The following is a 24,123-nucleotide window of genomic DNA, read 5'->3' as shown; positions in this document are numbered from 1 at the left end:
TTTAAATTATAAATGTGACATTCATCCCAAAAGAAGTCGCCCAGCTCAGCCAAATTCCGCAGCCTCCACACGCCCAAGTGTTAAGTGCGACATGCTTGGTGACTATGCTGGTGTGAAATATTAACTCTGCTAGTGGCACACAATCACAGTTAGCTTGCTATAACAGATAAGTGCACTAGGAACAGGACCAAGTCTCTCTCGGGCATGTCATGTTGGAGGCTGAAAATCTGACTAAGCTAGCTGACTAAGAAATTACAAAAATCCACCAAGCAAACCAGCCTCCCATTCATTGATTCTGTCTACACATCCCCCTGCCTCAAAAGCAGCCAGCATAATCAAGGACCCCATGCACCCTGGATGTTCTCTCTTCCACCTTCTTCTGTCGGGAAAAAGATACAAAAGTCTGAGATCACGTACTCATGAACAAGAACAGAAATCCGAATCAAGAACAGCTTCTCCCCTGCTGCTATCAGACTTTTGAATGGACCTACCTTATATTAAGTTGATCTTTCTCTACACCCTAGCTATGACAGTAACACTACATTCTGCACTCTCTCATTTCCTTCTCTATGCTTTGTCTATATATATGCAAAAAACAATACTTTTCACTGTATACCAATACATGTGATAATATATCAAATCAAGACTTCCATCTTATCATTTTTAGGACGAACCCTCTGTAGTGCCCAGTTCCATATGAGGAACACATTCAAAAAATGGAAAAGGTAATTATTTATGTACCAAGTAAAACATACACACGCACAACGCTTCAGTTGGAACAGATTAATTTTGTGATGTTGCAAACAAACCAATGCTAACAAGCCCAAATGATAAAATAGCTTTATTATGGACAGGATGACAATATATTGTAGAGGCTGACAAACCTTACTCATGAAAAAAAATTCCTGCTGAGTGGAATCTTCTCTCTGAAAGTCAGGTAATACTTTTCCTTCAGTTGGAGAACTGGACCCAGATAGCCTGAGTGGGACACTTAAACATAGGTGGGAATGGGAATCGTGCAACTCTGTCACCACCTAAAACGAATGTTAAAAAGCTGACCGGTGAACTTCATTAATGAGGGGTGGATGTGCGAGGCTACATGAGGAAGGGGTGGAGAAACACCTTCAAAAGACCAGCCAGAAACAAAAAGGAAAATCCAGTTTCATTGTTCAGCTCATGACCACATTGCCAATAGAAGGAAAGGGAACCAAGTTACCAAGGGGGATCAGTCACACTGAAGAAATGAGGAGTCCATGGGTTCCAGCTGAAAAGTCTTTTCTTCAACTTGAGCGAATGAACACTTGATCTTATTCATATCACACACAACCAAAAGTACAATAAAATTTACTTGAGACGACAGCTCATTTAACAATAAAAGTTAAGACGCTCAAAACTCCATTAAACAGTTGCATCATTGTTTTGAAGACAATTAATTGTCTTGCTGCAATTCCACGTTTAATAGTGATAGGATGCATTGCATCGCTGTTGGTAACTATCTATGGGTTGGGTGCCTTGGCTAAATTTACACACTGCAAATGCATCATTTTCTGAAAGATGGGATTTTTATTACCAATAAATCTATCACTCTCCATTTCAGAAAAGAGATGGGTACATCATAGAATAACAATCAGCTTTTTTTTAAACAAGAAAATTAGCTTTTAGTAGGACTCAAATAATCATGATGTTTAGAATGCTCTGCTATACCGTTCCACCTAAACATGATCACAGTTTTAAAAAAATGTAGGTAGACATAGCAAATGTGCCCAATACACTCATCGCACTATATTAGTCTCTCTCCTTTCAAATACAAGCCACTGTTGGTGTTAAAGGCGGCTCATTTTGAGATACTTCATACACACGTATTAATTTCAAAATCTATTTCCCTTCTTAAATACTTTGCAACTGGACCAGGAAATGGGAGATTATAGCAAGCTAACTTTAAAGCAGGACTCCAGATTTGGAAAAAAACAAACAGCTGCAACTGTTGGCCAATGTCAAATACGTCCAATGGTTAATTTTTTTAAGTAAGAATCGGGTTAGTTTGGATTATTTGTCAATTCGGTCTTCCAATAAAAAGAAATCTTTGCCATAAAATGATCTTGCTTTTGTGCTCAGCAGTATTCAATTGCAGCTGATCGATGCTACTGAAAGCATGTCACTTGAAAACCAGATCAGTAAAATCTCAGTAAAATAGCACAGCTCTCCATTTACCATACCCTCACCCACCGTGCACATACCAGTCCAAGGAAGTGTTAATGCCAAGTTTTATTACAAAACAACCCAAAAGAAAAACGCCCCATCATTATAATACCATTAAACATTCCATTGCCGTGTTTACAATATGTAGTCTTCAGGCCATCTGAAATTAAAATGCATGTTCTGTGAGAGCACTAGACATTCAAATACCTGTTAAAGAATTAAAGTCCCTTTTTTAAGACAAAAATCTATAACTGTGTTTTAAAAGAAAGTATACCTGTATATAACTGTATTTTAAAATGTCAGTGTTTCTGTAAGTGCTAAACAATACCTTGAACATATATTTATACACAATTCTGAACGAACTGTAGTTCTACGCAATTAAATTTATTTACGATCCAAATTTACCTTAAAAAGTGTCTTTTAAGGAGAAGCCTGTTCACGGATCACACTGCTGGCACAAATCTAACAGTCAGGCAGCTAGAACAATAACTACAGATATTGTATCCCATATGTAAACATTCTGCTTTTACTGTACAATTGTTTAAGAGGTCTCCTTTTGTTTAGCAAATTTTGGCATCTTGTCTTCAAAAATACTCTAATGTTGGACTTTCTATATCTCCCTTTAACCTGGAGTTGCTACACTTGCTGCAGCTTGGCACTCCACTCTATTGGCATTCCTCGCTACCTCAAACAACTCAGCTGCCCGGCAAAGAGAACAGACGTTGCCCTTCATTCAGGTGTTGCCAGATGCATTTTCATTTCTCTAAAAACAGGAAATCTACCCCATCCCAACTTTATCCAGGCCTGCCTGGATAAACACGGCAGCCCCAGGATTACAGGAATTAACTTAAGGAAGAACTGAACAGCAAATCCCTCAGACATTAGCACAGTTGGACTCAGAGCAGCCTGAACAAACCAGGTGAAAAAAAACTTGCAGAAAATACAAGTGTTTCAGAACTGTAGACTCTGCAACCCAAGTGTCAGGATTGCTAGGCAGTAAAGGATGTCCCTATGTCTGGCAGTGTCATAGACACTAATTGATAAGAGAGGGTTTGAAGTCGTCTACAGAAAACTGTCATACAAATACTTTAGCCAGTGCGTCTGCCCCAGCACTGGCAATGTAACATTTGGAAGGATGGAATGCCACATCATGGATGGACTCATCAAACTTTTTACGATGTGCAGTGAATTCCTGAATACAAGTCTTGGTCTCAAGGCTCCACAAGCGGATTGAAGAGTCATGACCTTTGGAAGAGGAAAAAAAAATGCCAACAGTTGGTAATTGAGAAACATATCAAAAATCAGATTGTTTTGCTTAGTCAGCCACGTAGAGAAATCCGTCACTTTGCTGAACAGTCTCATGTTCTTTAAGGAAGGATATCTGCTGGCCTTACCTGGTCTGGCCTACATGTGACTCCACAGCCACAGCAATGTGACTGACTCTCAACTGCCCTCTGAAATGGCCAAACAAATCACTCAAAGGCAATTAGGGATGGGCAACAAATACTGGCCCAGCCAGCAATGCCCACATCCCCTGAATAAATAAAAGGTTTAAAAAATTTAAAGTTTATTTGTGTCACAAGTAGGCTTACATTAACACTGCAATGAAGTTACGGTGAAAATCCCCTAGTCACCACACTCCGGTGCCTGTTTGGGTACACTGAAGGAGAATTTAGCACGGCCAATCCACCTAACTAGCACATCTTTTGAATCATACAATCATTGTGGTGCAGGAGGCGGCCATTTGGCCCACCGGGCCTGCACTGATAACAATCCCTATTCCCCCAACTCCACATATTTACCCTGTTTATCCCAACACTAGGGTCAACTTAGCATGGCCAACCAACCTAACCTGCAGATCTTTGGACCATGGAAGGAAACCTGACCACCCGGAGGAAACCCACACAGACACAGGGAGAACATGCAGACTCTGCACAGACAGTGACCCAAACTGGGAATTGAACCTGGGTCCCTGGCACTGTGAGGCAGCAGTGCAGTGTCCTAGAAGGAAGACTGCCAGCCTCTATTGCTCTGCCTCCCATTAGTGAATCAGGCTGACTGGGTCATTGTTAAAAGTGTTGCAGCACTGCAGGCCATTGCCAATCAGAAGTACAGGATTATCCGGTTTGTCAGAGAGGATCAGTTTCACAGTAATAGATACAGCACCTTCAAGCAAACTCAACTGGAAAGAATTCAACTTATATCTCTCCTTCAAAGAGGTGGTCACTATTAGATGAAAAGTTGCTTAACCAGATCTGAGTTGTCATTAGCCTGCCAACCTTCACACCCACCTAGAGATATGTGATCATTTATTAAATGGCACTTCCACTTGCCAAAGGTGCAGAGCTTCAACTCTTACTTTAGCACCCAAATCAGCCTTTCAGGTATTCACTTTACAGAAGCTCTCATCCCAAGCAGCAGAGTTTCCTCATAGCTCTTGTTGTAGTGGAAGGATGAAACAATAAACAGCCTCCTATGTGCTAGATATCTCCACGTCCTCGATATCATATCCAAGCCATACGGCAGACCTGTCACAAACGTGTATCACCTTTCCAGAAGAGCAGCATCATAATTCTTCCAGGAATATATGGGACAGAAAATCCAAGGCCACCCGACACAAAGGAACAAGAGAAGTCCCAATAAATATCCTTGCCTCACACCCGTTTCAGGAGCTACTGGCTCAGTGCAAATCTACTTTGGCATGGACAGGAGCTGGAGCAAGCATGCCATATAAACTGGAGGATTAGGCAGACATTCCAGGAGCTTCAATGTTTACATGGGATATCAACTGAGAACACTTAGATAATTAAGGTATGTAAAGTATTGTGAATTGAAGCATTTTAAGTGGGTACTTACTGCCAGACATCAGATACAAGCCATTTGGATCTACAGCTAAACTTGTGACAGCATCCAAATGGGCTACCATTGAATGAAGAACTTTTCCTGGAAATAAAAACAGTAAACATATTAGAATGGAATGGTAGAGCTACACTACAATGAAGGTGGCTTTTGACCCATTGAACCTGTGTGTATGTCTATACAATAATGCATATATATTTTCTATTCAGCTGTAACTATCTACAATGAGTCAATTTCCTTACATCCTTTTCGATTCATATATTTGAACATAACATTAGAACATAAGAAATAGGAGCAGGAGTAGGCCATCTAGCCCTTCGAGCCTGCCCCGCTATTCAATAAGATCATGGCTGATCTGTCGTGGCTCAGTTCCACATTCCCGCCCTCTCCCCATAACCCTTAATCCCCTCTCTTATCAAAAACCCATCAACCCGCGTCTTAAAAATATTTAGCGAGGCAGCCTCCACCACTTCAACGGGCAGAGAATTCCAGAGATTCACCACCCTTTGAGTGAAGAAGTTCCTCCTCAACTCCGTTCTAAACCGCCCCCCCTTTATCTTGAGGCTGTGCCCCCTAGTCCTACTGTCCTTTCTGAGCGGGAAATAAATAGTTAACAACTCTGCACTATTAATTTTTGGATGGTACGTCAAAGCAAGATTCATTCCGCTTCGACTTACGTAAAACATCTGTGGCACTATTCAGGGAAGGAGGATCTTTTCCTGTGCGCTGGCAGCCAAAACTATTGCAGCTAGCTCATTTAGTTGCTATTTGTGAGACCTTGCTAAATGCAAAACGACTTACCTTCCACTCACCTTACAGGTGGAAGGATGAAAAGCAATGCATTCATTATGAAATACTCAGGTGTAATTCTTTTTTTCACTTATTTATGGGATGTGGATGTCAGTGGGAAGGTCAGCATTTTTGTCCTTCCCCAATTCAGTGGTGATGATGAGTCACCTTCTCGAGGCACTGCAGTCTTTGGAGTGTAGATACACCCATAATGCTATTAGGTACGGTATTCTAGAAATTTTGAGCCAGGATGATGAAAGCGATATATTTCTTAATAGGAAAGCGGTGTGACTTCGAGGTGGTGCTGTCATGCATCAGATCACAGAATTGTTACGGTGAAAGAGGCGGCCATTCATCCCATCACGTCTGCACCAGCCACCCGAATGAGCAATTCCTCCCCTAATCCTGCATTTTCTTCCTTTTCGGCTAACAGTCCAATTTCCTTTTAAATGTTTCCATTGAACCTGCCTCCATCACACGCAGTGCATTCCAACCCTAACCAAGCTGTGTCAAAATATTTTTTCTTGTATCGCTTTTGCTTCTTTTGTCAATTACGTTAAATCATTAGATATTGTGGAAATGTAAACTCTCTCCCATTAATTTAATTAAATTCCTTTTCTTCAGTACATATTACCTGCCTCAATAACTACGATTGTTGCTTTGACTTTAACAGAGTAGTACTGCTCATTGGAACATTTTCCTGACTGTTAGTACAATCTGTCACCAGCTCTGCACATTCAGAAACTTGAAACAGGAACCCAATCACTGTTCATTTAGTTTACCAACGAGCAGAGATTAGTTTACCAATGATTGATTTGGATCCTCCAGTTTTCACAACTAACTTTTATTTTCCTCTCAACTCCTCTGTGGCAAATAGAAGTGCCATCAGAATATAAATGATAATATATTTTTATATGTTTAGGACAGCTGTTACTGATCATTTTAAACTTCTGTCCCTGATGTGATAGCATTCACAACTTTGTAATACTGCAGCTTTAGTATCCTTAGGTGATGCAGAAACTCTGGTCCCGAAAAGATGAATGAGGAAAATGCATATTGGCCTCAAGGACAGTAATTGGCCTTGATATAGTCATGTTCTCAAATGTAAAGTCATTTGCTGATCTCACCAAAGACCACACTGTGATAACTAACTGCATTGATCAATTATTTGCAGTGTTAACAGTTTATTGAACTTGTGGACAACTGTTTGGCTGGGAACAGGTTTGGAAGGAGTAGGGCTCAAGTACATTTCACAGATGACTTGGTGGTCAGATATTTCTGATTCTGAAGAATAAATAGGATGACCTTCACAAGGTTATCTCGGTTCAAGATCGAGACAAATAACTAGAGGTGGTTAAGTGAATCTTTCCGTATAAATGTTATGGATGCTAGTTCAGGTTTAATATTAATAAGTTGAAAATGTAGTCAATGTTTTCAATACTTCTGTACAGGAGGAAGGGGACATTTAAATCCTTGGTAAGTGAAATTTGTTGAGTTGATTTCATTTTGTTTTCATACGGGGCAAAGTTTCACTTACAAGAATAATCCAAGAGAAAAACACAAATGGCAGAGTAAAGTCTAAAAACAAATTAATACTCAATATCAGATGCTAACTCCTGGTCTTTATGTTTGAGTCTTAATATTTTCTAAAGAAGAGGGGAGGCGCATTACCTAACATTGTAAGGAAGCTGATTTAGTGCCAGCATTGGAGAATAGACGAGTCTTTTTACGCTCACAATAATATTGTACACAAATTGCACAATGAAAAAATGTTGCCAAACATTCATTTAGAAAGGTTTCAAAAACAACCCCACTTAACCTTTTGGTTTCTCTTGATCTCCAATTCAGGTTTTGTGCTCTTAGCTTATTTAGCCTCCCCATTATGTTCTTTAAACTCATCTTTGAAGCACTCCAACATTCTTGGCATAATTTAGTATGCTTTGAATAAATTCAAAGTATGTTTCTTAATTGACCTTAGCACAGAATATCAAGCAATGTTATGCTACAGTTGAAACACGATTGATGTAGTGGGGTGAACTGCAGGACAAACAGAAGAATGTTGAAATATAAGTTCACGGCCTTAAGCTTCAGCCTCAGATGTTTGCTGTGCTTGCTCCCAGTTCAAGTTTACATACTAGGTCTGTTAAAATGGTTACGAAGCACCAACTGAAGCAAGCATCAATAGTGCCAACATCAACATTTAATTGGAAATGAAATTTAATCTCCTCACAACAGGGTCAATCTGCAGTCTCCCAGCTACGTGGAAGCAAGATGCAGAAAACTAACATCTACTGACCTCTCAGCCAAGAAATGGAAACTTCTAGATTAGGATCAAAAACTGCTGAGAGAATTCTCTGGTGGTCCAGACATTTTCAATGCCTTCATACACATTTCTTTTGTCCAGGCAAGGACAAGGGCTGACTTTTAAAAAAAAATGTTGTCCATCACATTAATACTGGGTCAAGTAGCAAATGCTGCTGGGCATGAAGGCAGAGACAATTGCCAAGTGCAGTCATTTTCTGGCCTTGGACCCCCTTCCTAGTTTCATGCTTCTGATTTCAAGTGCCATAAAAAGAACTCCACTTATTCTCTTAGATGGGAGCCAGACCACACGAGAAGAACAAATCACTACAAGTAGGGGATTGCATTGAGATTATTCATACATCTTCTGGATCTTCAGCATTAACCTGGCTGGATTATCAGGAGAGCTTTCTTCATAAAGGTCATTAGTCAAAGCTTTATTTCTCAATACATTGAATCTTGCGGCAGATTATTAAGCATTATTAACACTAACCAGATTAATGACATACCATATAAATGTACAGCACTGAAGGGGATGTACACAATGCAAGTTTTGAAAAAACAAAAAGGGAGGCGATGAAGATGGTGGCAGTGATTGAAAATTCAGCTGTTAACAGTATGCTTTATATGGGGGAGAAAGTCTGGACAATTCAAAGACAAGTCTCAGCAAGCAGAAGAAATAAATATTTTCCTACCTGTATTATTGTCAAAGAATTTTATGTGTCGGTCCTCATGGGCTGTGATAGTAACAGGAAGCGTAGGATGACTAATGACCTTATTAATTTGACATATAGATGAAGCTGTTTGGGCAAATAAGGGAGAAATATAATAATTTACACCAGCACCTAGATTGTTCTTCTAGTCACAGTTTACTAAAGTAAACTTTAAAGCCATAAAATGTTAAATATTCATATTATTTCAGACATATGAACTTTTCACTTAGATAGAACGTGATTGGAATAATCCTTAGCATCATATATAATAAAGGCAAACGGTAAAGTCGCCATTGTTCCAGATGACCATAGGCTACTCTCCCCTTTGAGGGGGAAGAAGTGACTGGTGATGGTTTAACCTGAGGATCACCACACCTCAGGTGAGGGGCCAGGGTGAGAAGGCGGGGCCTTCATGAATAACCTCAGTCGATAAGGGAATTGAATTCATGCTGTTGGCGTCACTCTGCATCACTAACCAGCTGTCCAACCAATCGACTCAAACCGTTAGGTAACTGAGGACATCACATATGATAGGCCTAGTACTATGGGAGCTCACAATGAAATGAACTGTTTTGCCAGGGATAGAAGTTGCAAGAGCAAAAGGACCTAATTCAAAGGGGAGGTTGGATGCAAGGTCTTTCGTTTCGGTCTTCACGGAGGAGGACGTGAATAATTTGCCGGGTGTTAGCGATGGAAAGATGGTAGGAGTGGAGGGTCTGAATGACATTATTGTTACTAGAGAGGCAGCGCTCGACAGACTGGAGGGACTGATTGTGGACAAGTCCCCAGGACCGGATGGAATGCATCCAAGGGTTCTGAAAATGGCGGAGGTGATTGTGGATGCCTTGGTGATTATTTTCCAAACATCACTGGATTCTGGGGAAGTGCCGGAAGATTGGAAAGCGGCTAATGTTACGCCGTTGTTTAAGAAGGGTGCCAGGCAAAAGGCAGGGAATTATAGGCCGGTTAGTTTAACGTCTGTTGTAGGTAAAATGTTAGAATCCGTCATCAAGGAGAAAATAGCGAGGCATCTTGAGGAGAACTGTTTGATAGAGCAGACGCAGCACAGTTTCGTTAAGGGGAAGTCGTGTCTGACGAATTTATTGGAGTTCTATGAGGATGTGTCTAGGGCGGTGGATAGAGGAGAGCCGGTGGATGTGGTCTTTCTTGATTTTCAGAAGGCGTTTGACAAGGTGCCTCACAAGAGGTTATTACAGAAGGTCAGGGGGCATGGAGTTGGGGGTAGGGTGTTAGCGTGGATAGAGGATTGGCTGTCAAATAGGAGGCACAGAGCGGGGGTCAATGGGTGCTATTCGGATTGGCAGTTGGTGACTAGTGGAGTGCCCCAGGGGTCGGTGCTGGGGCCTCAGCTATTTACCATTTATATAGATGATCTGGAGGAGGGAACCGAGTGTATGGTGTCGAAATTTGCTGATGACACCAAGATTGGTGGAACGGCAAATTGCGCAGAGGGTGTGGAGAGTCTGCAGAAGGATCTAGATAGGCTGGGCGAATGGGCCAGGAACTGGCAAATGGAATTTAATGTTGGCAAATGTGAGGTTGTCCACTTTGGTCGGAATAATGGTAGGAAGGACTATTACTTACATGGCGAAAAACTGCAGCAGGCGACAGTGCAGAGGGACCTCGGGGTCCTTGTGCACGGGTTGCAAAAACCCAGCCTGCACGTGCAGCAGGTGGTCAGGAAGGCAAATGGGATGCTGGCCTTCATAGCAAAGGGGATTGAATATAAAAGTAGGGAGGTCTTGCTGCAGCTGTATAGGGCACTGGTGAGGCCACAGCTGGAGTACTGTGTGCAGTTTTGGTCGCCGCACTTACGCAAGGATATTTTGGCCTTGGAGGGAGTGCAGAGGTGGTTTACTGGCTGATACTGGAGTTGAAGGGGTTGAGCTACGAGGAGAGGCTGAATAAACTAGGCTTGTACTCGTTAGAGTTTAGAAGAATGAGGGGAGATCTCATTGAGACACATAAGATGATGAATGGGATGGATAGGATAGCGGTGGAGAGGCTCTTCTGCTCAGAAAGGATAATAGGACTAGAGGGCACAGCCTCAAGATAAGGGGGGTGGGGTGGTGGTTTAGAACGGAGTTGAGGAGGAACTTCTTCACTCAAAGGGTGGTGAATCTCTGGAATTCTCTGCCCCGCTAAGTATTTTTAAGATGCGGGTTGATAGGTTTTTGACAGGCAAGGGGATTAAGGGTTATGGGGAAAGGGCGGGAATGTGGAACTGAGACACGACAGATCAGCCATAATCTTATTGAATGGTGGGGCAGGCTCGAGGGGCTAGATGGCCTACTCCTGCTCCTATTTCTTATATTCTTATGTCTTTTTTTCCTTCTAAAGGACTGTGACTAACATTGGAGAAGTTTTTCTAGCTTTTCACGCTGTATGAGCTAAAAATGAGTGCCAGTGGGCTTTTAAACCCAGGGTAAAACATCCAGTCCAAGCTAGCCATCCTCCAACCCTCCACACTCATTTCCCAGCAGACAGCCAAAATCTGTCTAACTTGATCTACACACACTAATTATATCCTTTTGTCTTTCAAATTTCTTAGCTAGATTTGGGGTTAGCACTGGAGCATGGAATGTTTCCAATTTTAGGATCTGGTGTCAGCACCAAGCACTTGCAGGTAACTTCTCCAACATTGTGTCAGAGTGGTTCCTACTGCAACAGCACGTAGGCATTTTTGTACAGGTTGACGATTACAAGAGGATAGGATAGATATGCTGGAAATTATCAATGGCTGAGAAAGGATAGATGGAAACTTGAGTTTTTAGCTAATCTTAATTTCCATTTAAATTAAACTTATTTCCTCCCCACCATATCCCAGCTTAGTATGAGAAACTAAACTCTAGTTGTTAACTGAGTAATTGGCAAGATGTAGAATGGAAATGCAATATGAATGTACTGCAGTGGCCTTGCAGACTGGTTTCCTGTCATTACAAGGTCTAGAATGAGGGTCATTGATACAAGATTAAACATATAAGATTTACAATCCAGAACAAGTAGAACTATAACCAGAAAGAATGGAGGCTATAAAATTCACTTTGAATTGGGACAGAAATATGTCAACATGCAATACTGTGTTGGATAGATGGATGAAAGAAAAGGCTGTACAAATTGCTTAGGGTTATTTGCTCTTATGGAGGAGAAACATCAACATTGACTGAAATAAAACAAAGTGCTGGGAAAACTCAGCAGGTCTGGCAGCATCTCTGGAGCGAGCAACAGTAATAATGTTTCAAGTCCAACATGACTCAAGTCAGAACTGAAGACAGAGAGAGAAATATGATGGATTATATGCTGTTAAAAGAGGGAGGATGGTCAGTTGGAACAAAAGGGGTCAGAGATAAGTTAGAGGGCAGAGCAGGTTAAGCTACAAAGATGTCATGGAACAAAAGGCAAAGGCTGTGGGAACGGTAGCAGTAAAGTAGAAAAGCATTGGTCCACAGTAGGGGCATATAGCAGAATAAAGATCAGCATTGTCTGAAATGCAAAACGTAAGAACAGATACAGACGGGCACAGCGGGAAAAACACAAAATGGAGGACAGACTTCATGGTCTGAAGTTGTTGAAATAGATGTTGTGCCCAGAAGGTTGTAAAGTGGCCAACTGGAAGATGAGGTGCAGTTTCTCAAGCTTGTGTTAAGCTTCACTGAAACAGGCTGAGAATACAACAGAGTCACAGCAAGGTGGTGAATTGAAATGGCATGCTGCCAGGTCAGGAATGGAAAGGGGAACCCTATCATGGTTCTTGGATGGTAGTTCAGCTCTGAAGAAGAGTACTTCACAGATGCTACCAGACCTACTGAGTTTTTCCAGCACTTAGTTTTCATTTCCAATCTCCAGAAACTATAATATTTTGTTTATATCAACATGGACTGGTTAGTCTGAATGGCCTATTTCTGTGATACAACCACAGTGCATCTCTAGTATGCTGTGGGCTATGTCCACAAACAGCTGGATTGAGACCTGACCAAGTACATTTCTGGTCCGAGGTAGGTTGGTATCCAGAGACTAAAGGCCAGGTGTCTAACCTGTGCTCCCCAGAAACCAAAATTTTAATCTCTTACTGAAAGCTTTAATCCATTTAAGTGTAGGAAAAACATTAACTGTTTGCTGTGAAAGAAAGAGATGACCAGTCATGTAATTAGCTAGTCCTTTTCTCAGATTACATTTTCACTCAAAGATTGCCAATTATTTGTTAACTATATAGTTTAGTTTCATCCTGGGAAGGCATCAGATGGGAAAAAGTCACATTGCTAGCGTAATTTAACTGATCATTCGAATTAGTTAAAAACTCAAATCAGACGCATCCCCAAAAATAGCTGTCAGTAATTACTGTCTATAATCCCCCCTTTTACAATCCAGCCTATAGTAGTGCTGGTCTTTTTTTAATCTGATAACCAAGAGTCTCTTATTCCAGGAACCATACCATCAATATTGGATTCAAAGGTGAGGAATCGCTGACATGTCTCCATGTCAAATATGCTTGTCTGCCCGTTCACAAAAGATGATACTAAATGAGAAGGATCACTGCAGACTATGTCAACAGAGGTAGGGATTCCAAATTCTGCAGGAAGAAAACAAAATCATTCACGTTACACAAAAATTATTAGCAGCTTTCATGCTGTACATATCAACCTGCAGTTATATCCGGTAAAGTCTTTAATACAAATAATTCTAATGAGAGACACTGGATGAAAATTCATGGGTAATGGAGGTCACATTTCCAATACAATTCTGGGATGGGGAAGGGAAAGACATCTCAAGTTCGGATTCAAATTTTCTAGTATATGCAACACAAAACCATCCACATTAATCATGAATAATGCTAATTTTCCTTTTAGCTCAGATTGAATTTAAAGCTGCAGAATGTTCTTGATTTTAATATCTTCAGATAGAAACACTTGAGAATAGAACAAAATTACTACTTGATCATTGTGTCCTATGAATTAACCGGAATATAACTGATTTTAGTAACTTCTGATATTTAATGCATAAAACTAATGCTTGAATGCACTTCTGGTCAACATTGCCCATTTTGCAACTTTTATGGCCACATCATTAATCAACTAAAATTTGCCCTGGTGCAATTACATTCTGTACCATTTTGGGTTCTTTCTAGAAATATGGGAACAGGAAATAATCATGGAAACATAAGGATGCATGATTTCAAAATACAAGCCAAATTACATCTGAGTATCCTAGTCAACATCCCCATCCCTAACCCAAAGGGCCTTGCTCTCAACTCAGCACCATAAGAGATCAATCAACTGAGTGCTAGTTAATGATGGAGTCTGGAGACAAATTCAGCCCCTACCTCGGTTCTCGTTAAATATGCAAAGCGAAGGTGCAATTTCAGTGGCATTCCACAAACGTAGAGTACCATCAGCTGAACAGGACAGTAAACGTTGATGTGTTGCACTGTACACCAAACCCCAAACTGCATCACTGTGGCCTTCCAAAGCACCTCGGAGCACTGAAGGATCTGTAAACAAATAGCTTCTTAGAATGAACCAGCACAAACTCACATCAAGCTTTGTCTCAATGCTTTTCCCCTTGTACCCTCCTCTGAAAACTGCCATTCTTGCCACATTGTTCAAGAAATTTCCTGACATCTGATAACTTAATAAGTATACACAAACAAAAGTCTGGATACAGCAGGCTAAGTCGTTACATGAAGGACGATTAAAAGAAGAAAAAAGATCACTTTTTGAGAGGCTTTTTGTGACAAAACTACATAGCTTAAACCCAAAATTATGTCATCGTGTTGCAAAGGCGGAAAGCAACAGCTGGCTATGAAAGAATGATAAAATCCAGTTATTCTGGCAGCTCGGTGGCACAGTGGTTAGCACTGCTGCCTCACTGCACCAGGGATCTGGGTTCAATTCCCAGCTTGGGTCGCTGTCTGTGCGGAGTTTGCACATTCTCCCCATGTCTGCGTGGGTTTCCTCCGGGTGCTCCAGCTTCCTCCCACAGTCTGAAAGACGTGCTGGTTAGGTGCATTGGCCATGTTAAATTTCGCCTCAGTGCACCCGAACAGGCACCTGAGTGTGGCGACTAGGGGATTTTCACAGTAACTTCATTGCAGTGTTAATGTAAGCCTACTTGTGACAATAATAAATAAACTTAATCAAAGAAAAAAGTCTTTACATTTCTTTCATGTCTTTTCACACCATTCAGGATCTCTTGAGAAAATTCACGTCCAATAAATTATTTTTCAAGCGTGGCTACTGTTGCTGTGCAGTAAACATGGCAGATATTTGCACACAGCAAGGTCTGACAAATGAAACTAATGGCCATTTAGTGGTGTTTTATTGGCATTAATGGGAGGGGACATTGATAAGGGAAGACATCACTGGAGAGAATCCCATAGTATAAAATGAGATTGCTTGAAATTTTACATTCCTATATTTGATCTAATGAGCGCAAGATAAAAAGCTTCAGCAACATGACGCTCTTTCCAGCAATATTCAAGTTTTGTACTACTAAGCAACCACATAGGTATGTACTTGAAATGGAAGCAGTGATGTCTCACAAGAATCTATACTAGGGGCCTTTATCTATTCATTATGTTTATAACAATATAGAGGACACAAGAGAGTGTCATAGGTCCAAGTTTATCAATCACACAATGACCACTGGCAGGTAAGTAATGTAAATAGGATATTAAAATTGCAGACACATTACTAAGTTACATTAAGTGTGCAAAACTGTGGTAGATGGATTTCACTGCAGGCAATGGAAAGTTAGCTTTATATCCATAGGGCTAGAATATAAAGTGATGGAAATTTTGCTATAGTTATACAAAGCCCTGGTTAGACCTGGAATACTGTAACTTAGAAAGGATGTACCCTCCTTAAAAGAAGGGAACAGTGTATTACCAATGTTTCAAGGGAGAGAACTGCATAAAACTTGCATTCCCTAGATTAAGGGCTAATTTGATTGACATTTTTGAATTTTGAAAGGAATTGACACAGTGGGGAGTGTCTAGATCAAAGCAACAACCTTATAATCAGAGCGAGGTTATTCAGGAGGCAAGTTAGAAAATATTTCTTCGTACAGAGGAAGTAGTTTGGAACACTTTCCCACAAAAAGCAGCGGAAGCTCACTCAGTTTTAAATCAAAGACTCCATGACTTTTGCTAACCAAAGGTATCAAGGGATATGGAACCAAGACAGGCAGATGGAGTTAGGATGCAGATTATCCATGATCTCGCTAAATGGCAGAATCCAAGGAGCTCAATGACTTATTCCTGCCATTTCTATAACCAGAATGCAAGTAATTCTGTACGCAAGCTGCAGGAATTATAATGTACTAATATAACAGCAGACAATGTAGCCATACGTACCATATGAATCATAGGGATCAATGTTAGGATTGGGAGCATTCCAGCACTGGATTAACCCATCAGAACCGCCACTGAAACATTGTTCTCCACTGGTGCTCATCACAACACACAGCACTGGGCCTCTAACCAACACAAGGGAAACAAAAACCACAAACGTAAATCTCTCATTCATTATATAATTTGAGCAGAGTACTGAATACTGTATGGAACAGATCACTCAGGCCTACCTGTGAGCCCTGAACGTATATATCGGTTCTACGTCCAATGAGGTACTCCTGTGGAATAAAAACAACTTAACTTTGTTGATACATCCTGCAACTTGTGTTTTAGAAGTCTTAACTCCAAACAGATGCCTGGATGAAGCACACTCAGTTTGAAGTGCACCTTCATTGGAAAAAAATGTACAAGTCTTAACTGCAAGTTATAGTTTGACTTCGTGACATGTTCCCCTTTTCCCGCCTAATGAATCAGGCTAGTAACTATTCACATAATGGAAACCATAATTTCCTCTTGTTGCTTTCAAGCTCCAAAATGTTCTTCCATACACTGCCTTCTTCTCTCTCTCCCCCCCCCCCCCCGCCCCCACCCGAGTGTTGAAATCACCATTTCCTTGTATTTTCAAGGATCTCAATCTTTAACCCCTTGTACGGTTACTTGGCTTTTAAAAATGTTGACCTCAAGCTGAGTTTATTTCCAGTTTTACCGGAGTAATACTTCGCAAACAATTCAAGAAGAGACAAACAGCTGCGTAAAAATTGTGCAAAGCAAAACACATTACCACCATTCCAACCTGTCCATACCATGAGCCACAGCTCTTCCAGCATTCATCCCACTAACCTTCTCAGCTTCACCCTGCAGAATTTTCAACACATCCAGCACTCAGTCCTCCACATCTTGAAAAATACAACCAATTACAAATCAACTCATCTCAAACTCTGTCCTTCTTCACTTGCTGCTTGACTTCAGCTTTTATTCTTTTCCATCCTGATTGTTTTTTGAACAATTCCCAAGCTCCTTCTTGTAGTTTCTCAATTAAAGTTCCACTGCCTTGCACTAAGATCAGTTGTGGAGGGATTCAACATAGAATAGCTCAATGGCCAGTTATACAAGTCCAATGTCATTTTTTCCCTCAAGTGTCAGGATTTCTTAAATCTGGACTGAAGATCTAATTCTGAAAACAACATGTTTCAGGTAAACGCCATTCTATTCTGAAAATCATCCACGTAAAGGTAGATGACACAATTTATGTGGCATACAAAAGCAGTTTTAAATGAAATTAAAACATTGAATTGCAACAGTGAGGGAAGACATCACCTTGGCATCCTTGAGATAGAAACAGCTCATTTCAAATTTGAAATAAAATCACAAATAGTTCTCTAAATCTCAATCAGACTTGTTAACATCTGAAGAGAGAAATGGCTAGTTAATGTTTTGAGCAAATACCTGGCTGGTTGTGATTAAGGATTCATCCAAGGAAAGATTCCAAAAAGCTTTGCTTTGAGTAGAGCAACAAGTACAAAGAATTTCATGCAGTATTTGAAATGGAATTATAGTGTTAAGGAAGGAGCTGTCCCATCCTTTCCTGTCCAAGCTGCCCATCAATCTTGTCTTCAATGGTCTCCACTAGCTCCTCAACTCTTAACAGATTTCTCACACAATTCTTAAATGACATATTTTCACACTATTCTTTTCAAACACCATGCCCCAGCTCTCTCACCGTGATTCCAATTCTTCAGTCTATTACTGGTGACACACCAATTCACCATCAAAACCATGCACCCTGGAATTGTACTCTCTCAACTCCTCAGTCTGCACCTCAATCCTGAAGACCTCTTTCACTACAATTGTTATCTCCCATAATGCCTACTGGATGTATTAATTTTCTAACCATCCCATCCTGCCCTTGTATAATATTTTTACTATGAAGCACCTCATAGTAAAAGTATTACACAAGGGCACATTCTTGCTAAAATATGTCAGCATAGCCACTATGTCAACAGACGAGCCATCTTACAATGATGTCAAAACTCTAGAGGATTCCAATATTTTCCAGAGTCCAATCTATGAGAATTGGTTGTCCTTCTGTACTCTGACTTAAATTTATTATTGGCAATAATTCTAATATGATATTTGTTTTTATGATCTTTGAATGATGGAAGAAATGGATTACTAATAGTCCAAATACTAAAACAGAACAACTCAAATTCACCCAGCGACTTAAACACTTTATACGTCAAAAAATATTAAGAACATATTGTGTTCTTCATCATACTTTTTTGCTGGAGCAGTCTTTTGTAAATTCCATAACTTCACAGTGTGATCTTCTGAGGCAGTTACCAAAACAGGTTCAACTGGATGAAAAGCAAGGCCTCTTATTCCATCAAAATGGCTCCGTAATGTGAATTTAGGATTCCAAGTCTTTCTTAATGCATCTTTATTATTAGTAATCTGTAAAACCCCAAAAACATTTCAGAAAGTAGTTAGAAAAATACATACAAGCTCCCAAACATTGGCGTAATTAGGATTTTCATTTTAATCCTCAATTTTTTACAAATGCAATAAAATAACACAGGAGTATTCAGTCTAGCATGCTAGCTTTTTGAAAGAGCTATCCAATTAGTTTTAATCCCTCGTTCCTGCCTCACAGCCCTACAATTTTTCTTCTTTTCAATTTTATGTCCAATTTCCTATAGACAGCCTACTTAGTCTGCTTTCACCAACCTTTCAGGCAGTGCATTCCAGGTCATCATTTCTTGCTGAATAAAAATTATTTTCAACCTTTTTTTTGTTAATTGTCTTCAATGTTTGTCTGCTGATTACCATTCTCCCTGTCACTGGAAATATTTTCTTCCTGCTTTATCAAGACTCCTCTTAATAACATTTTTTTGTTGTTATACGAGGTAAATCAATTTCTGAAGATGATTGAAGGAAGGAGTTTACATAAGACATGGATGATTATCTGAGGTGGAGAGACCAAGTTGACTCAGCTTGTATTCACTGGAGTTTATAAGAATGAATGGGGATCTCATCGACCCAATCTCTCCTTGTACGACAAACATCTGCCTCTACGTGAACTCCTTCCCCACTGAAGCATAAAATTCAGACACCGCTGGATAGACTGGATAGAGATGTTGTTTCCTTGTCCTTTGACGACAAGGAGCCACACAATCTCAGGATATGGGATAAACCATTTAGGACTGAAATTAGGAGTAATTTCTTCACTCAGAGGATGAATTGTAGAATTCTGTCTACCATATAAGGCTGTTGAGGTCAAATCACTGAATGTATTTTAAAAAATGATACACAATTTCCAGACAGTAAAGGTGTTAAGGGGTACAGGGAGAGCATGGGAGTATGGCATTGAAACAGAAAATCAGCTTTTATCACAGAATGGTGGAGCAGGCTGAATAGCCTACTTTAGCTCCTATTTTCAATGTTCACCTAAGTGATTACTTTATTTTAGAGTTGCCTTATTGCATTTCTATTGTGTTGCTGTAGGCTAGCTGAACGATTTTGCACAAATCAGCAGACAACAGTAGTTCAGAAGCAGTGAACACAGGCATTCATTGTACAAAATTTTTGAGAAAACAAATCGTTCCTAATCTAGGATTACTAAACTACAACATGTAACAATGATACCAGATACCATTACGCAAGCACTAAAATTAACACTAACACTCAGGAGTAATAACATTGTTAAAATTCTGCTTGGAAGGGGAAGCTTTATACAAGTCATAATTCAGGGCAGGAAGAACCTAAATACAGTAGAGAACATATGAAAGATAAAAATATGCAATATTTGCAATGCATGCATAGGGCAAGAGACAGATCGTAGAATAAATGTTTGTATAATGTGGAAGAACGATGTTCACCAAATTGTGCTACAAAATTTTTACTGTTCACCTGAGCAGCACATGGGTGCTATATTTTAACATCCATCCAAAGGCTAGAACTTGATTTTTTTTTAATCTCAACATTTTTGTCCCATGTAATCCATTCATTCCCAGCCTGCTCCAAATTGGTTTAATTTCCAACCCCGTTTGGTGACTGCTGGGGATGGCACAGTGGTTAGCACAGCTACCTCACAGCACCAGGTAACTGGGTTCAATTCTGGCCTCAGGTCACTGTCTTTGTGGAACTTACACATTCTCCCGTGTTGGCGTGGATTTCCTCCAGGTCCTCCGGTTTCCTTCCGCATTCCAAAGATGTGTGGATTACGTTGATTGGCCAATCTAAATTGATCCCAGTGTCAAGGGGATTAGCAAGGTAAATGAGGGTTACGAGAAAAGGGCCTAGATGGGATTGTTGTCAGTACAGACTTGATGGGCCAACTGGCATCCATCTACATTATAGGGATTCTGTGAAAAAGCTGGCAAGAATTCAGTAATGATCATGTATAAGCTGCAGCCTACCAGCAAGGGGCCTGCACGTAGCTGAAACATCATTCACAGAGAGAAAGCTGGCACGGTTTCATTAAAACTAATTATTGGTTGTTGCAGGTAAATATGGCTCCTTTGGCAGCTCCCTTGCTGCCCCTTATATATGTTTGTTGTAAAATGCAGAATCTGCTAATTAACTGAAACCTCAATCCTTATTAATTACCTGTCATCCACATTCCTTTCCATAGCAGCATTTCCCACTAGCATTCTAGATAATCTATTCAAACTAGTCCTTCTTAGAAACTAAGAAACTGTACCTATAGCACCTCACTTTGTCCTCAGGATATTGCATAGCATTTCACATCCAGTTAATTACTTTAGCAAAGTGCAGCTATCATTGTTTTACAAGTAAACAGTAATCCATGCCACGAAGCAAGGTCTCCAAAACAGCAAGTAAATGGGCAGTTGGTGTGTTTGTATTGGTGATTGAGGGAGCAATGTTGGCCAGTACTCCGGGGACAGCATCCTGCTGTTCTTGCCTAGAGCAACAGAATATTTAACATTCAAAGAATAGGTAGACCTCAGTGGAAGTCTGATCCAAAGAATGGTACCTTCATCAAGAGAGAACACACTCAGTGTGGTAATGATGTTCTAAGTTCTGGAGTAAGGCTTGAACCGAAATGAACGTTACCAATTTAGCCAAGCCAGAAATTCTGATGTTATACAGGTTATGAATTATACAGGTTGAGAATTTTAAATGTGTCTTACTGTACAGAACAGGATGTAATGCCAGAGTGGTAAAGAATAGATGCTTGCCTATAATTTGCACCATCATGAAACACTATCCCAAGAAGAAGCCAAGTGTTTTTTTTGATGCTTCCTTGAAGATAATCACCTTTGGTCAATCTCATATTGACTGGTCATAAAGTTACACCCACAGCAGTTCTAGGCTGCATTAGAATTCTATTAATGACACTTACAAAACAGGGTTGATAAAGTGATGAAAATTCTAACTTACGTCATAATTTAGAGGGTCTGCTTCATTAGCGACTGTGAGGCCTGCCAGTTCTCCAAGACCCAACGCATTCTCCAATGCTTCATTTGTACCCATGATAAAGGGCTTTCCTGCTCCCGGGGAAAAGGTCAATGCATCAACTAGAAAGAACAGTATTTAAAAAGTGTTTATCTGGATCACCAAAAGTTTTAATTCATATAAATTAAATTAAAAATGAAAATACTGTAACTAAAAACACACTGATTCATGAATGCATAATATTTTCCCAAACGTCCAGCCTTCCTCTCACCCACCTTCTTCTGTCCTGCCAGCTTCATGCTCAGTCAATCGTGTGGTAGCTGGCCTTGGGGGTGAGTTTACTGAAGACTGCAGTGGAGGAAGCTCATCCACGTCTCTTAATGTAGCCAACATATCTTGCAACTTAGATCTGTTTGGCCCTGTTAAGGAACAGAAACAGAGCTATAAGTAATGTTGGAGCTTGTATCCCTCTATCACTTATGAAAAGAATGATTTATCTGCACATTTCCAAGTTTGCCTTCTTAAAATGCTGATTCAATTTTATTAAGAGGAAAAATGATTCAAAGCAAAATAAACAAAAAGAAAAATGTTATGAAATTTTCTTTTTTAACTGTAATTCCAATTATGTCAAATCTTGATCCAGGTGTAGCTGCCTTCATTTTTGATTTGCACTTCTACCCATCTCCAAATAAATACTCTATCAAAGTAGGAAACAGGAACATTGAGCCTTCCAGAGATTGATGGCAATCAGTTACTCTTCCACTACCTCAGTGTACATATAAAACTCCTGTACGCTGTTGAGTTATATTAAATTTTGATGGACACACAACATGCAAAGCACATACAGAAAACCAATAAACTTCCTTGCTTGCTTAATGACTACCGCACTGCAATTGTATATTTGATCCATATCCATGCTCACTTTTGAAGATATTTAAGTCTAAACATATGATAGTGCCTATTTGCATAGCACGAATGATACTCCATGTTCAAGCACCTAAATTGGATTTTGATCATGTATATAATGTTTTGACCACAGGATGACCCATTAATTGACATTTACACGGCAAGTGTTACCTCCTTTGTCAGCCAGGCCTGGATAATTGCTTGTCAACACTAGCCTATATTTTACAAAAACGTAGAAATTGAAAAAAGATAAATTTTTCTGATAAATTTCAGATATTGAACTGACACACATTGATAGAAATTTTGCCACCTGACAAGCAGAAGAGTGGACAGCAAAAAACGTGATTGACTACCCAATGTGAGTAACCCTACTTTTAAACTGCCTAAAACAAAATAAACCGACCTCTAGGATAGGCTTCATGATGACACGGATGATGAAGGGCTATCGATTAAAGTATTATGAAGTGAAGGGCATTGTCACCATCCTGCCCAACACAGCATCTTTTTTGGTTTGGTTTTCAAATATGTTGAGATGCATTCTGCTCAGTGCTAAGTGGAAATTGAACAACTTTCTTCTATTAATATTACTGGCACCAGGACTAAAATATCAGTACAAAGATGGAATCAATTCATTCTGCATTCCCTCGACTGCTTAAATAGAACTTTTCCATCCACTTCAGCATCCTTTTCAGATTTGATACCATTAGTTCAGGGCTTTGTCATCAATGGTTTAAACCTGCAAGAAGAAGGGACCAAGCACAGATCCAGAGCTTCATCCTTTTGAGTTCCAGAAATGTCTTTCTATCCCTCAAACTGGATGAGTCAAAGCACTCATGGGTTTGGGTACCTTGGATCAAGTCATTACCAAGATGAATTCTGTTTACAATTTTGAATACAGTATTGATATTTTTGCAGAATATGTGTAATAAATAGTCACATTAAATAGTAATATTTTAAAGATGTAGTTCCAGTCACAATATTGAAACTTATACTCCGTAAGAAAAGCTTCCCCTCCCAGTCACCCACCCCAGTTGAAATTGGAATAACCTCCAACCATGTTAATAACTGACCAAATAATTTTCCATTTTTTGTTCCTTTGCTTACCTTTCATCTGTTCTGATGATTGACTGCCCTTCAGTACACAAACCCAAAATCTATGACTTGAAATCATTTCCATCTTATTCATTAAAAGGAAGAAACAAAAATTGCAAAATAAAACAGCAGGCTAACACTGAAAAAAATGAATAGTTTTGAGCAGCAACTTCCAAAAAAATTGAAACCAAGGAAGATCAAGAGTAGCTGAGAGTGAGCAGATGATTTTAAAAGGAAGAGTATCTGGATACTTTTTTCTTTGAAAGAGTGGTAAAAGAGGGTTTACGAAAAGTATACCAGATTTTATACGCACTTACTCTTCACCCCCTTTTTCCCCTTTCGCTCCTTTTTGTATTGCTCCTTGAGTTTGGTTAATAGTCCCTGGTCCACGTCCCAGCTCTCTGGTGTGGGACATGCATCTTCCTTGTCTAAACACAGCACAGTGAAACAAATCAGAGATTGCTTTCTGGGACAATCCAA

At 39.9% G+C, this 24,123-nt stretch overlaps 1 protein-coding gene across 2 annotated transcripts in view; it reads right to left on the bottom strand.

The window, feature by feature from the left end:
- Positions 1–826: 826 nt before the first annotated feature.
- strn (striatin, calmodulin binding protein) overlaps positions 827–24,123 on the bottom strand; it is a 92,607-nt gene continuing 69,310 nt past the window's right edge. The window contains exons 8-18 of one of the 2 annotated variants that reach the window (XM_080191898.1): positions 23,961–24,071; positions 21,921–22,064; positions 21,631–21,767; positions 18,506–18,681; positions 16,461–16,508; positions 16,234–16,355; positions 14,203–14,370; positions 13,315–13,452; positions 8,844–8,948; positions 5,056–5,142; positions 827–3,444 (exon numbers count right to left, since the gene is read on the bottom strand). In XM_080191898.1, the coding sequence (XP_080048024.1) occupies positions 3,275–3,444; positions 5,056–5,142; positions 8,844–8,948; positions 13,315–13,452; positions 14,203–14,370; positions 16,234–16,355; positions 16,461–16,508; positions 18,506–18,681; positions 21,631–21,767; positions 21,921–22,064; positions 23,961–24,071 (1,406 nt within the window). In that variant the 3' untranslated portion in view covers positions 827–3,274. The remainder of the gene's footprint in view (positions 3,445–5,055; positions 5,143–8,843; positions 8,949–13,314; positions 13,453–14,202; positions 14,371–16,233; positions 16,356–16,460; positions 16,509–18,505; positions 18,682–21,630; positions 21,768–21,920; positions 22,065–23,960; positions 24,072–24,123) is intronic. The other variant, XM_080191899.1, reaches the window with a different exon arrangement.

Source organism: Carcharhinus amblyrhynchos, chromosome 7 (genome assembly GCF_965287045.1).
Source record: "Carcharhinus amblyrhynchos chromosome 7, sCarAmb.v2.hapA, whole genome shotgun sequence".
Taxonomy (NCBI): Eukaryota; Metazoa; Chordata; class Chondrichthyes; order Carcharhiniformes; family Carcharhinidae; genus Carcharhinus; species Carcharhinus amblyrhynchos.
This window is presented reverse-complemented; position numbering and strand designations above follow the sequence as displayed.